The 12,957-nt window shown below is 52.2% G+C and overlaps 2 protein-coding genes across 4 annotated transcripts in view; one reads left to right on the top strand and one right to left on the bottom strand.

The window, feature by feature from the left end:
* SUMF1 (sulfatase modifying factor 1) overlaps positions 1-6,958 on the top strand; it is a 34,429-nt gene extending 27,471 nt beyond the window's left edge. For 2 of the 3 annotated variants that reach the window (XM_071550199.1, XM_071550197.1), the window contains exons 8-9: positions 3,071-3,130; positions 6,138-6,958. In XM_071550199.1, the coding sequence (XP_071406300.1) occupies positions 3,071-3,130; positions 6,138-6,248 (171 nt within the window). In that variant the 3' untranslated portion in view covers positions 6,249-6,958. Of the gene's footprint in view, positions 1-3,070; positions 3,131-3,327; positions 3,527-6,137 lie in introns of those variants that run through there. The other variant, XM_071550198.1, reaches the window with a different exon arrangement.
* A 2,971-nt stretch (positions 6,959-9,929) lies between these two features.
* LOC139669233 (histone-lysine N-methyltransferase SETMAR) lies at positions 9,930-12,541 on the bottom strand. The gene is given in 3 exon segments (XM_071549666.1): positions 9,930-10,335; positions 10,338-11,118; positions 12,330-12,541. Coding segments are annotated over 3 exon segments (1,008 nt in total). The 5' UTR covers positions 12,534-12,541; the 3' UTR covers positions 9,930-10,312.
* Positions 12,542-12,957: the final 416 nt, after the last annotated feature.

The following is a 12,957-nucleotide window of genomic DNA, read 5'->3' on the forward strand; positions in this document are numbered from 1 at the left end:
AGATTTTGGGTGTTACACTAAATATGTTCAAGAGCTTTGCCAAGCTCTGACCCTCTGGAAGAGCTCTGAGTCGTTTCAGTGGAGGGGACACATCCTGTCTTTGGGGTGCTCTGCCCTGTGCTCTGCAGAGGCTGCAGAAATGGGCTCTGATCGATCTGGAGCTGATCAGTTTGGGTGTCTCAAAAGGTGCTGCAGCCTCGTTATTTTGGGACACCCTTTCACAGCAGGAGATGCACTTTCCTTCGGGCAAACCCTTTGGAATTCACTTGGAAGTGCTCTGCTCAGACACTCGGTTCTGACAATCAATTTGCATCTGAAAAAACCCTGAAAGCATCATGTTAACACCTGGTTTTTAAATACTTTCTGAAGTGCCTGCAGTGTGTAGTTTAACAGAGCAAAACACACAAGGCTTGTTTCCCAATGTCACCTCAATCCAGCACCAAAGCACTGCTGGGTGGACATCAAGAACACACAAGTGTCTCACTTAAATAAGCACTTGGAATTATGCAGTCAGGCCAGACTGTGGCTGTTACAACATCATACTACAGAATAAACTTGCTAATATATTTTGAAATCTGGGATCAAAGTCTAGACAGCTCCAGCTCTTTGCATGGACAGCAAATGTCCCTCCCCTTCAGCACCAGCTGGTGACTTCTGCAGGTCCTGCCATAAAACATATTGTTTGATAGAGCAGAGATTTGCTTGTTTTAATCAAATATGACCTTAATTGCTGTGCTGTGATTAGTTTTAGTGTGGGGAAGCACAAGCAAAGCACTTCCCTTCACCTCTAAGTGAGGTAACATGTGTGAGCAAATATTAACCCTACAAACACTGATGGTGAGTGACTTTCTGCTTTGCAGAGAACTTGGCCAGCTTTCTGATAAGCTCTTTACTTTCAGTGATTTGAAAGAATTCTCTATCAAGAGGATGATGTTTTGTAGTAGAACAGGTTGATGGAGGACACTGGATGAGGTTTCTGTAGTGGTGGAGCCCCTTCAGAGGCTGAGGGGGTCAATTAACTTGGGGGTTGTTACCAGATAACCTTTGATGCTCTATTTTCCTGGTAGAAGGTATTTTGAATTATTAGAAAGAGCTTTTGCATTTAGCACTGCCTTTGGTTCCCAGGCTGCTTCAGTGCAGGTTATTCCTTGGTGAGATCAGCTCAGTTGGTTCAAACTTGGTTGTAACAATGCCAAGGTCATGGATTCAATCCCCTCTGTGGGCCATTGACTCAAGAGTTGCTTGATGATCCTTGTGGGTCCTTCCAACTCAGAATATCTGTGATTCTGTGATTGCTGAAACCAGATAGGACTGGACAATAAACCTTCTAACCCTACATAAGCCTGTTCCCCTCAGTTTGTAGGAGTCTCTTTGGAGCCACAGCACAGGTTGCTGCTCAGCTGTGCCCTGCAGAGTCTGAGGGGAAATCCTGCTCCACAGCCCCATTGTTCTGCTTTGTCTTGTGCTCCTGGAACTTATTTTAGGGCAGTTTTCTCCTGGCTTCCCTTAAAATGAGATTAACAGGCTGGGGGATGATTGTTAGTGGCTTGTCTCCGGGTGGGGACTGTGCATCCCTCCACATGCAGGAGTTGGGAGGACAATTTCCAGAGCCTTGGAAAGGGAGGAGGGCTGTGCTGTGGAGGAGCCCCTGGGCTCGGACCGAGCGGGTGCTGCCTTGGGGTGTGGCTTCCCTGGGGTGTGTGGAGGGTGTTAAACACAGCAATAGGCTCAGTTCTTTTTTAGATATATAAATTTTGGCTAGAAATGTGCAGCTGCTGCAGTTTGTGTGGTGAGCTTCCATACAGAGGGTGCAGGCAGGAGCTGCTGGAGTACCAGCCTCAGCCCTCGGGGTTTTCTGGCAGTCCCTGTGACTCTTACCAGTGTTAGAAATGCTCCTCTGTGTAGATTCTTCTAGAACTTCACCTCTGGTCCTGCAGACCCGGGAGGGAGACAACTGTACCCCTTGAGAGAGGGTAGGAACCAGACTGCTCCAAAGGTGGCCATGGAGGAAGGCTGATTTCCCTCCCTGAGGAATTCCCTCTGTGGGAACCTCCCTGTCCTCCAGTGTTTTACACCAGCAAGGCATTCATGGGCAGCAGCTCAGTGTTTGCAGCACTGGGGAGGGAGCTCAGTTCTCTCACTGCAGGGTGTTCAGCTGTGCTTTGTGACCCTGGGATGCTTCTGGGTGCTCCTTCCCCTGCTCCCAGAGTGTGTGGTGGGCAGCTGTTCCTCCCTGAGCTCTGACCCATGTCCTCCCTGAGCTCTGACCCGTGTCCTCCCTGAGCACTGACCACTGTCCTCCCTGAGCTCTGACCACTGTCCTCCCTGAGCTCTGACCCATGTCCTCCGTGAGCTCTGACCCATGTCCTCCGTGAGCTCTGACCCGTGTCCTCCCTGAGCTCTGTGTCCTCCCTGAGCACTGACCCGTGTCCTCCCTGAGCTCTGACCCGTGTCCTCCCTGAGCACTGACCACTGTCCTCCCTGAGCACTGATCCGTGTCCTCCCTGAGCTCTGACCCGTGTCCTCCCTGAGCACTGACCCGTGTCCTCCCTGAGCACTGACCACTGTCCACCCTGAGCTCTGACCAGTGTCCTCCCTGAGCTCTGTGTCCTCCCTGAGCACTGACCACTGTCCTCCCTGAGCTCTGACCACTATCCTCCCTGAGCACTGACCACTGTCCTCCCTGAGCACTGACCCATGTCCTCCCTGAGCACTGACCACTGTCCTCCCTGAGCACTGACCACTGTCCTCCCTGAGCTCTGACCCGTGTCCTCCCTGAGCACTGACCACTGTCCTCCCTGAGCACTGACCACTGTCCTCCCTGAGCACTGACCCGTGTCCTCCCTGAGCACTGACCCGTGTCCTCCCTGAGCACTGACCACTGTCCTCCCTGAGCACTGACCCGTGTCCTCCCTGAGCTCTGACCAGTGTCCTCCCTGAGCTCTGACCACTGTCCTGAGCTCTGACCCGTGTCCTCCCTGAGCTCTGACCACTGTCCTGAGCACTGACCACTGTCCCCCCTGAGCTCTGACCACTGTCCTGAGCACTGACCACTGTCCTCCCTCCGCAGACAGGGCCGTCCTCAGGCACTGACAGGGTGAAGAAGGGCGGATCCTACATGTGCCACAAGGTAAGGGGCTGTCCCCACACTGCCTCTCCCTCTGGAACAACTGGATCATGGACTGACCCTCTGGCAGAGCTCCTGCCAGCCTGGCTGCTTGTGAAGGGCTGTGGGAGCTGCCCATGGCAAGGGGTTGGAACCTGAGTGCCCTTTGAGGTCCCTTCCAACCCCAACTCCTCTGTAATTCTGTCATTCTGTGATGTCAGGTGCTGGCTGGGAGATGAATGTTCCAGCTCAGTTGATGGCACACTTGAAAATCCTTCAGAACAGCCTGGATGTCACCCTAGAGCAAAGGCTGTTCATGACACAAAACCATGTTTTAAACTCTGTTCATGCAGTGCTTAAAAAACCTCATTGTGGATCTCCTGTTTCATTAAAGCTGTCCTGGTCTTCTTCCCTTGCAAAGCCTGCAGCTGGCAAATCACCCTCGTAATTAGATTAAATTTTCTACAGTGAGATCCCATTTTCTACACTGATTTCCTTCTTAGGTGAAATCAATGTCAGATGTTAATTAGCAGTTTTGATTAAATTAACAGTGGAATAGGCTCTTTAGTGATGAATAACGTGACCCATTTCCAGCTTTGTGAAGATTCTAGTCTGCCCTAGTCTTTTTTGTAGGTGATAAAACTAGGCTGAGTATCAGGATAAAAAAAAGCTGAATACTGTGAGTGCAAGGGCTCTTTACTGGGTGCAGTCTCTCCAGGCTGATCCCTCCATGCTGTTGCTCTGCCCCCTCTCAGAGCTGACAGGCCCAGGGTGCCCCCTGACCCCACACACGGGCAGTGCTGGGCTGTGGCAGAGGCCAGAGGGGTGGTGGGAGGGCAGGGGCAGAAACCTGAGCCAGATGTGAAATAACAGACAAATGGGACAGGTTTGGATGGGTTGTTGTGGCACCAAGTGCTACCCCAGTGCTCGTTAGTGGAGTGCCCAGTGTGACTGTCCTCCCCCGGAGCTGCTGCTGGGCAGCCCCACTGCAGGGAGCAGCCACTCACACTGCTCACAGTCCTGTTATCCAGGGACTGTGAACATCCCTGGAGTGCTGGCCATGGGAATACTGGGACAGAGTGTGCCTCCAGCTGTCCATTTCTCCTTGTTGCACCAGGGAGGTGCTTTAGGGAGGTGGCAGGACCTGCCATTCCAGGGAGGTGTTGGATGGACACACAGCTCAGGGCACTGCGCTGTGCTCTCCTCCTCTGAGGGGAAGCACAATGGTGCTTTTAGCACTTTCCCAGACAGGATGTATGTCTGGTGATGCTGTGAGTGACCCTTCCCCCCAAAAACAGGACTCTGAGCCACGTTAGTGCAGGGTAAGATAAAAAGTAAAGGTCCTTTAATATCACAGGGCCTACAGCCCACAGGAATACAGGATGACATCCATGTGTCCCAGTTCTTGTTTCCATGGCTTTTATAATAAGATCCCTCCAATCATTGCTTTACACATTTCTCAGTCCAGCCCCAGTCCCAGCCCTGGTTCAACCCCTGGAATTGGGTCTGGGGTCGTCAAGACCCTCTGTCTTCATCAGCTCTTCTTCCTCAGGCACACAAAGGTCTCTTGGAGCTCATCCAGTTCTGGCTTTTGGGTCACTCTGACCTGTGTTTATGTTTCATTCTGTGGGCCTTCTGATATCCTTCAGCTCTACCTTGGAAAGGAGTCTGAACAAGATTAATTAACTAAAGGAATTTGAGCTCCCTGTTCTGGGACAGGGGTAGTGATAGAAAGGCATTAAACTTAAACTGTTAAAAATATTAACCCTCTAAAAATCTACAACTACTGTGTTCCTAAAATCTACAAAATGTGAAAATCAGAACAAAAACCCCTTTGGCATCAGTGGACATTTTATTGGCCACTTTGCCATTCCAACTATGTTTTTATGTCAGCTGGACTCGCTGTAGGACTCCCTTATTCTAAGGCAGTGATTTCCATCCCTGTCAGCTCATCCATCTGCCCCACAGCAATTGTGATGTTTCACTGCCTTAATAGAATCACAGAATCATAGAATGGATTGGGTTGGAAAAGACCTCAGAGATCATCGAGTCCAGCCCTTGGTCCAACTCCAGTCCCTTTACCAGATCATGGCACTCAGTGCCACGGCCAAGCTCAGCTGAAAAACCTCCAGGGATGGGGAATCCACCCCCTCTCTGGGCAGCCCATTCCAATGCCTGAGCACTCTCTCTGCAAAGAATTATTTTCTGCTCTCCAACTTCAATTTCCCCTGGCAGAGCTTGAGCCCATCGTGCCCCCTTGTCCTATTGCTGAGTGCCTGGGAGAAGAGACCAACCCCCACCTGGCCAGAACTTCCCTTCAGGCAGTTCCAGACAGTGCTGAGGTCACCTCTGAGCCTCCTCTTCTCCAGGCTGAACACCCCCAGCTCCCTCAGCCTCTCCCCACAGCACTTGTGCTCCAGTCCCTTCTCCAGCCTCGTTGCTCTTCTCAGTTGGATTGGAAGAGACCTCTGAGATCATCAAGTCCAACCCTTGATCCAACCCCACTGTGATCACCAGCCCAGGGCACTCTGTGCCCTGGGCTGGTGATCACAGTGGGGTTGGATCAAGACATGGTGGATTCTCTGTCCCTGGAGTTGTTTCAGAGAACACTCAGAGCCACATCCAGTCCCTTCTCCAGCCTCGTTGCTCTTCTCTTCTCAGTTGGATTGGAAGAGACCTCTGAGATCATCAAGTCCAATCCTTGATCCAACCCCACTGTGATCACTCTGGCACTCCGTGCCCTGACTGGTGATCACAGTGAGGTTGGATCAAGATATGGTGGATTCTCTGTCCCTGGAGGTGTTTCAGAGGACACTCAGAGCCACATCCAGTCCCTTCTCCAGCCTCGTTGCTCTTCTCTGGCCCCGCTCCAGCCCCTCAATCTCTTTCCTGAACTGAGGGGCCCAGAACTGAACACAGTACTCAAGGTGTGGCCTCACCAATGCAACTAATTAACCTGTTAACCTGCCAAACTCCTGGCTGAGGAAGCCCCAGCTGTGGTATGAAGTTCCCCCTGTCTCTTGCTCTGCAGTCCTACTGCTACAGGTACCGCTGTGCCGCCCGGAGCCAGAACACGCCCGACAGCTCCGCGTCCAACCTGGGATTCCGCTGCGCCTCCGACGCCCTCCCGGGGCCCCCCTGAGCCCCTGTGCCCACAGGGGGGGACAGCAGGGCTGGGCTGCACCAGGGAGCCAGAGATCAGTGCAGTGCCACTGGCTGCTGATGGCACAGAACAGGAACACCTGCTGCTTAAAGTTCCTGCTGGCGGGGAGAAAAAATCCAACACTGCTCAGCGTTGCTCGGAGAACCTTCATGTTCATGGAGAAACTGCCTGGACTTAAATCCTGACCAAACTCAGCAAGAGTGTTTGGGATTCAACTGGAACAGAACTGTTTTCAAATGTTACTTAATCACAGAGTCACTGAGGTTGGAAAAGACCTCCAAGAGTCCAACCTGTGGCTGATCCTCACACTGTCACCCAGACCAGCTCCCTTAGCAAAGATCTTTCTTAGTTCTATTTATGTGTAGTCTGAGTTTCTACACTCATATGCAATAAACAAGGACTTTATAAAGTTCTTGGCAGCTTTAGAAGAAATTGGAGGCAGGTAAGAAATTTTAGGCAGCTTTAAAATCAGATGAAGGTGTCAAAACTGAGGCCTGGGAGATGACAATGCCCCAGGGGCAGCTCCCACAGCCCTTTGTTACATTCCTTGTTAATCAGGTCCAGAAATGGGTTTTTCTGGTGAGATGCTGCTGCTCTTTAGGAAGTGCCTTCTGCACCTGGAGGGTGATGATCCTCAGGGTGGTGATGATTAGAAATGCTGTACATATTTCAATAAAATGTCAAGGATTTGTTGATGCCAAAGAGTCTTCTGGAAAACCAGGAATTTCCTTTGAATGCCTTGACAGGCTCGTTGTGGGGGTTTGGGCATTGCAAAACTGGCCTCCTTAGAAGCTGAAGCCAACAAAGGAATGTCAGGAAGGTGAAAAGATGGCAGATGGAACTGAGAGCCCTCAGGCCGAACGGGGTAAATTTCAAAACACTTTTGCTGAGGGAAGAAGAAACAGACAAAAAGCAAACAAAACAAACCCAAACAAATAACCCCCAACCAAAACAAACAACTCACACAAATCCCACCAAAACAAACAAAACCAAAACAGGAAAAAAACCAGCTAAAACTCTGAAAAGGAGAGGGATTTTAGCAAAGAATGGGAAATGGGAATAATTGAAAGCAACCTCTTTTGGGGATCTGAATGTAACAGTGGATTAACAAAACCCCTTGTGTTGAGGCTGGTCGTTGCCACTGTCTGCTCTGTAGGAAACACGGCCTGGGGTCAGTGCAAACCCATCACTTGCCAGCTCCTCACCCACTTGTTCCATGGTGAAAGGAAGACACAGCAGAGTGTCTGGTGAGCCCATCAACAACCACCAGCCTCCAGTGGGGCCCAGGGAAGTCTGGCAAGCAGAACAATCCATTCCAGAACACACCATGGCTTGGCACAATATCGAAATATTGAGAATTGTTACTGCACTCTGAGAGTGGAGAGGAGGAGGGAGGATTAGAGTGGGCTCAGAGGCTTTTTTGCTGCTTGGATTCATTGTGGAAGAGCACGCTGAGCTCTGAGGGGCAGACTGGGACAGAAATTCAGCAGGTGCAACAAAAAGCCTTTTTTTCCCCTAGTTTTATGTTAAGCCATTTTGTTAGTAGGACTTTGGTGCAGCAGCTGCAGTGCTGAGGCAGGCAGGGTACACTGCACATCCACCTGGAAAAGGCCATTAGCAGCTGCCAGGCTGGTTCAGAACTCAATAACAAGGTATTTTTTGGTTGTGCAAGGCCTGTGGAGTGGCTGTTGTGAGCAGCACAGCACTGCTCTTGTTCTGGATAACTAACTGCTATCAGGTCACTGGGCTGTGCAGCTCTGCTAACCAGATAACTGTATCAGGTCACTGCTGGAGCTGCATCAGTGAGGGGCAGGATTGCAGGGACAGGGCTCTGCTGTGTTCTCTGCTGTGAGGCTGCTGATCAAGGACTAGATATTGCTAAAGGTGGATGTTTTCTTTTTAATTTTCACTTCCTTAACAACTCAGAATCGTGCCAAGTGCATATCCATAACAGGAAGGTAACAAACCGTGCAGTCAGCCTGAAAAGCAGGAATGCAGATGCTGTGAAACTCATCTGGAAACTCCCCCGGGGGGAAGAGGAAGCAGATTGGCTCCTCTGCTCCCAGCCCTGTGGTCTCCAAGTGCCTCTTGGGGGAGGAAACCAGAGAAGCCTCTCAACAGGACAAGGGACTTTGCAACCCAGGCTGTGCTCAGGTACCCAGAGCATTCCCAGGCCTGGGATCCAAGAGCCCTCCTGGAGCAGCAGGAACCCTTCATCACTCAGCTTGGAAACTGCTTGTGATGAGCAGCTGAAATGCTTTGGAAGGTTTCTGTACTGACAGAAGTGTCACTTTATCCAGTCATTTCTCTTAAGGTTAATGATTATCTTAACATAAAACCACACTCCTGTAAATCCCACAGCAGCACAAAGACACTTGAATGGGGAGAAGCTGAGACTGCAGTTCAGAGAGGAAATACAGGTAATAAACACCAAGTAATATTTGGTTAGGAAGAGCAAAATAGCAGCAAAATGTCCTTTATCCCTTGTCAGCATCAGGTTAATCCCAGAAGGGTTTGGGTTGGAATGGATCTTAAAGCTCATCTCATTCCAAGCCCCTTTCCCAGAGTAGGGAGCCTTCCTCTGGACCAGGCTGTTCAGAGCTCCATCCTTGAATTAGTATGATCATATTCCAGTAGGAAAGTAAATCTCCAAATGAATGGAAATTGAAATATTGATAATCATTAGTGCACTTTGAAAGGATTCCACAGAGCTCCCAGTTTCCAGCTGTTTGACTGGATTCTTTGGGAGTGGCAGCTCAGTCTTTGGTGGCACCAATCTGGCAGGTCCAAATCAAAGGGGTCTTTAATTTAACCCCCCCCAACCACTGGTGGCCTGCAGAACAGCTGATCCCCTGAGATGTGCTGCCCTGTGTGTGTGAGATGTCAAAGGGGATGGAAACAGGTAAAGATCAAAGTGTCCAGAGCAAACAGAGAGGTTTGTGCTGCTGATGGCACAGAGTGACATGAATATAAAACAGCAGTGCAGTTTATCTGTCTTGGATACCAAACCACCTGTGTGTCCTTAATTTGATCTTCCCAGAAAGGAAATGATGTGCAGTTGCAGAACATGCAAGTGCTCTGGACATCCCTGGTGGCAGGAGGTGCTCAGTGAGGCCCTGCACAGGAGTCAGAGCTGTACCAGGATGGTGAAGGGAAGGGGCAGTGACTTCTCCCTGTGCTGGGAAAGGCCAGGCCCTGCCTAACACTGCCTGGCCCTGGGAAAGTGTGAACAGATCAGTCAGCAGCTGAAAGGAACACGCATCTGTCAGATCAGCTGTTCAACAACACAAACCCACCAAGCTGTTATTGTTCAGATGTACTTTAGTACTTGTACTTTCAGTCAGTTATCAGCACCATCCTGCTCCAGGCTGCAGGGCCTGGCTCTGCTTCTGCCAGCACTGACAGTGCTGGTACTGCAGAGATCCCACCAGAGGAGCCCCAGGGCTGAGGGGACTCAGACAGATGGGATGCTGTGCTCCCCAGAGCCTGCCCCGCTTCCACAGAAATCCCAGTGGGAATGGGACAGCCAGGCACTCCCAGGGTGATGGTGGCACACAACTACGGGGGACTGGAGGGGCAAAGGGGACACAAAGCACTCCAGCTACTCTTGACATCAACAGCAATTAATTATTTGTGCAACAAAACAAAATGTAGAGCAAGTAATTTAACAACAATAATTTAATGGGGTTTAAGAAACTTAATGCCTGATGTGCAAATGACAGGATTCCTTGGTGTCACTTTCTTGTGCAATTTTCTTGCTGTTCTCACACGTCCTTCCCATGTACAAGTGTTGAAGGTACAAACTGAGAGAGCTGCTTTAACAGGCAGCAATCTGTCAGAGGAAAGCAAGACAAAAACACCAGGCCTGCCTTAGTAACTGATTTTGGAACGTCTTGAAGCTCCAATAATTCCCTGTACCATCCAGGATGCTGCAATAAATTAATTCTCAAACCCTTGTCTTTTAGCTGCGACTCAACGTGAGCATCCTTGTTGGAACACAGTTGTATCTAACAGGATTTAACCACTACAGAAAATCCTGTTCTTTAGGTATGTTTGAGGCTAAAGGCTCTGGAGAACTGCCTGGTGTGGCAAAGAGGGAGCTGTCCCAAGGTAAGAAGGAGGCACATGTGCTGGAGCCACAGTAGCAGGGTTTCCTCAGTCTGTTATCCTGCTCCAAAGGTTCGTGTTCTCTGCTGTTTCCCGGGGGGTTATGGAATCTCCCAGAGTAATCATAGCACAGTTCCTCTCCAGCAGGAATATCTGTGGCTGCAAAAAGTGCCAGCCTGGGCACCATGGAGTCCACTCGGACGGGCACCATGAAGAGATTTGGCTCACAGGAGTGGTTCAGGAACCTGCCCACGTTGCCCACGTGCGTGGGGTCCACGAAGGTCTCCAGGACCCGCCCGCTGTGCAGGTGCTCCCTCACTGCAAGGATGTAGTTGGGATCCTGGGGGCTCTGGGCCCGGGTTCTCCTCCGTGCCTCGGCCCAGCCCAGCACCTCCCCCGCGTACTCACACACGAAGGTGCCCCGGGGGATGAACTCCAGCGTGCGGACGCCCCAGCCCTTGCTGGGGGTGCGGAACACCTGGAGCCGCAGGTGCAGCCCCCGCTGCACCACCCTGTTCTGGCAGCGCTCCCCGCAGCCGCACAGCGCGTTGCACTCGAACACGGGCCGGGCAAAGCGCCCCTGCCCCGCGCCCCGCAGGCACAGCCCGCTGTAGTTGTGCCCGCGGCACAGACAGGGGCACGCGGCGGCCACGCAGGAGCTGCTCCGGCACGGACATCCCGGGAATGTCACCTCGCTGGGGTCCATCTCGGCGTCAGCTCCAGCCACGCTGTCCGGGCTGTACTGCAAAGAGACAACAGCCTGAGCCTTCGGTGCTTGAAAACACAACTTCCAACACGTGTGTGCCTGGCAGTGAGGGATCTCTGAAATGAAATCATGAACAATTCACTGCCTGTAAACTTCTAAGTCTTCCCTAAAATATATTAAAGAATGCAAGTCGTTTATTCCATATGGATCAAAACCAAATCAATAGTCTGTCAGAGCCTGAATTCCTCAAAATAGTTTCTCAGCCAAAGCAAAATGCTTGGCAGAAAACACATCAGCTAAAGAGATCCAATCTACTAGATAAGATTTTTATTTATGGAAACACCAAAGATATTTATTTATGGATCCATTTATAGATGTATTTATTTAAAGAATGATCAGAGTATTGTCAATTTCCCCCCTTTCAAAACAACGAGCTACTTCGGTGAGCTTAGAGCTATCCTAAGCCACAGAATTCAATTAGGTACTTATGCTACAAGTGAAGACACTTTTATCTCTTTTTATTGTTGCATTCCAGCTGGCTCCCAATGCCTTTGGAAAACCAGGCTGTGCAATGGCACCGATGCCCCGAGCAGGTGAGTGGCCACAGAGCCACGTGCTGCTGCAAACCCAAACCCAAACCCGACAACCAGGATATAAACACAGCCCCGTGCGTGTTTTGCCTTCCTCCTCAGCACTCTGCAAAGCTTTATTTACCAGCCGGGGATGTGCCACGGCCAAACACTGCAGCTCAGACCAGCCTGTGCCTGGGACCTTCTGGGTGCTGTGAAACTTCTCTGTGACTTCCCAAGTTTTTTTATTCATACCCATCAGCTTCTCAGTCACTTGGCTTCACTCACAGCCGAGTCTGACAGTCCCTGCTCTGCTCCGCAGTGCCTGCAACCCTTCCTATTTCTGTATAATGCAGCACAGCACGCTGTTTGGGGGGCGCGGGTCTGTATGAACTACACCTTTACTCCTGCCCCGGGCTTACTAACAGAGTCATCATTCTAGTTTGCAAAGCCTCTCTACTACCACCGGGGCAAACTCGCAGGGATTACGGAGGGCCAGGACAAGGGGGATGTGCTCCCAGCGCCAGAGGATGCAGGGCCCGGCGGGACCCGGGCAGGGATGCCCCCTGTGAGGTGCGAGCCCTGCCCAGGCTGCCCGGACAGAGGGCTCGGTGCCGGCCGGGCCAGCCCGGGCTGTGCGAGCCGCCCCCGCCCGCCCCGCTGTGCCCCGGGCAGTACCTGGAAGGCCGGCGGGGCCTCCCCGGGCGGCCACAGCGTCACCGGCACGGGCTCGAGGCCGCCGCTCAGATCGGACATGGGGCCGGGAACGGGGCCGGGATCGCCGCTCAGCTCCGCCATGGGGCCGGGAACGGGGCCAGGGACGCAGCTGGGGTCCGCCATGGAGCTGGGAACGGGGCCACGGACGCAGCCCAGCTCCGACATGCGGCTGCTGACCGTGCTGGGAGGAACTGACGGCGCCGGGGGCGGGCACGACGGCGTCATGTTGTGGGCGGGGCCTGAGGGCGGGGACACGCCCTGTGGGCGGAGACCCGAAATGGGCACGTGAGGGGAGACCCGTCTGTGTGAGGGGGGAGCCGACATGGCCCCGTGAGGGGAGACTTGTCCCCGTGAGGAGAGACCCGACATGGCCCCGTGAGGGGAGACTTGTCCCTGTCACGAGAGACCCGCCATGGCCCCGTGAGGGGAGACTTGTCCCTTTGAGGAGAGACCCGACATGGCCCCGTGAGGGGAGACTTGTCCCCGTGAGGAGAGACCCGACGTGGCCCCGTGAGGGGAGACCCGACTCCTCTGTGTGAGGGGAGACCCGACATGGCCCCGTGAGGAGAGACCCGCCATGGCCCCGTGA

This window comes from Pithys albifrons, chromosome 3 (genome assembly GCF_047495875.1).
Source record: "Pithys albifrons albifrons isolate INPA30051 chromosome 3, PitAlb_v1, whole genome shotgun sequence".
Classification (NCBI taxonomy): Eukaryota; Metazoa; Chordata; class Aves; order Passeriformes; family Thamnophilidae; genus Pithys; species Pithys albifrons.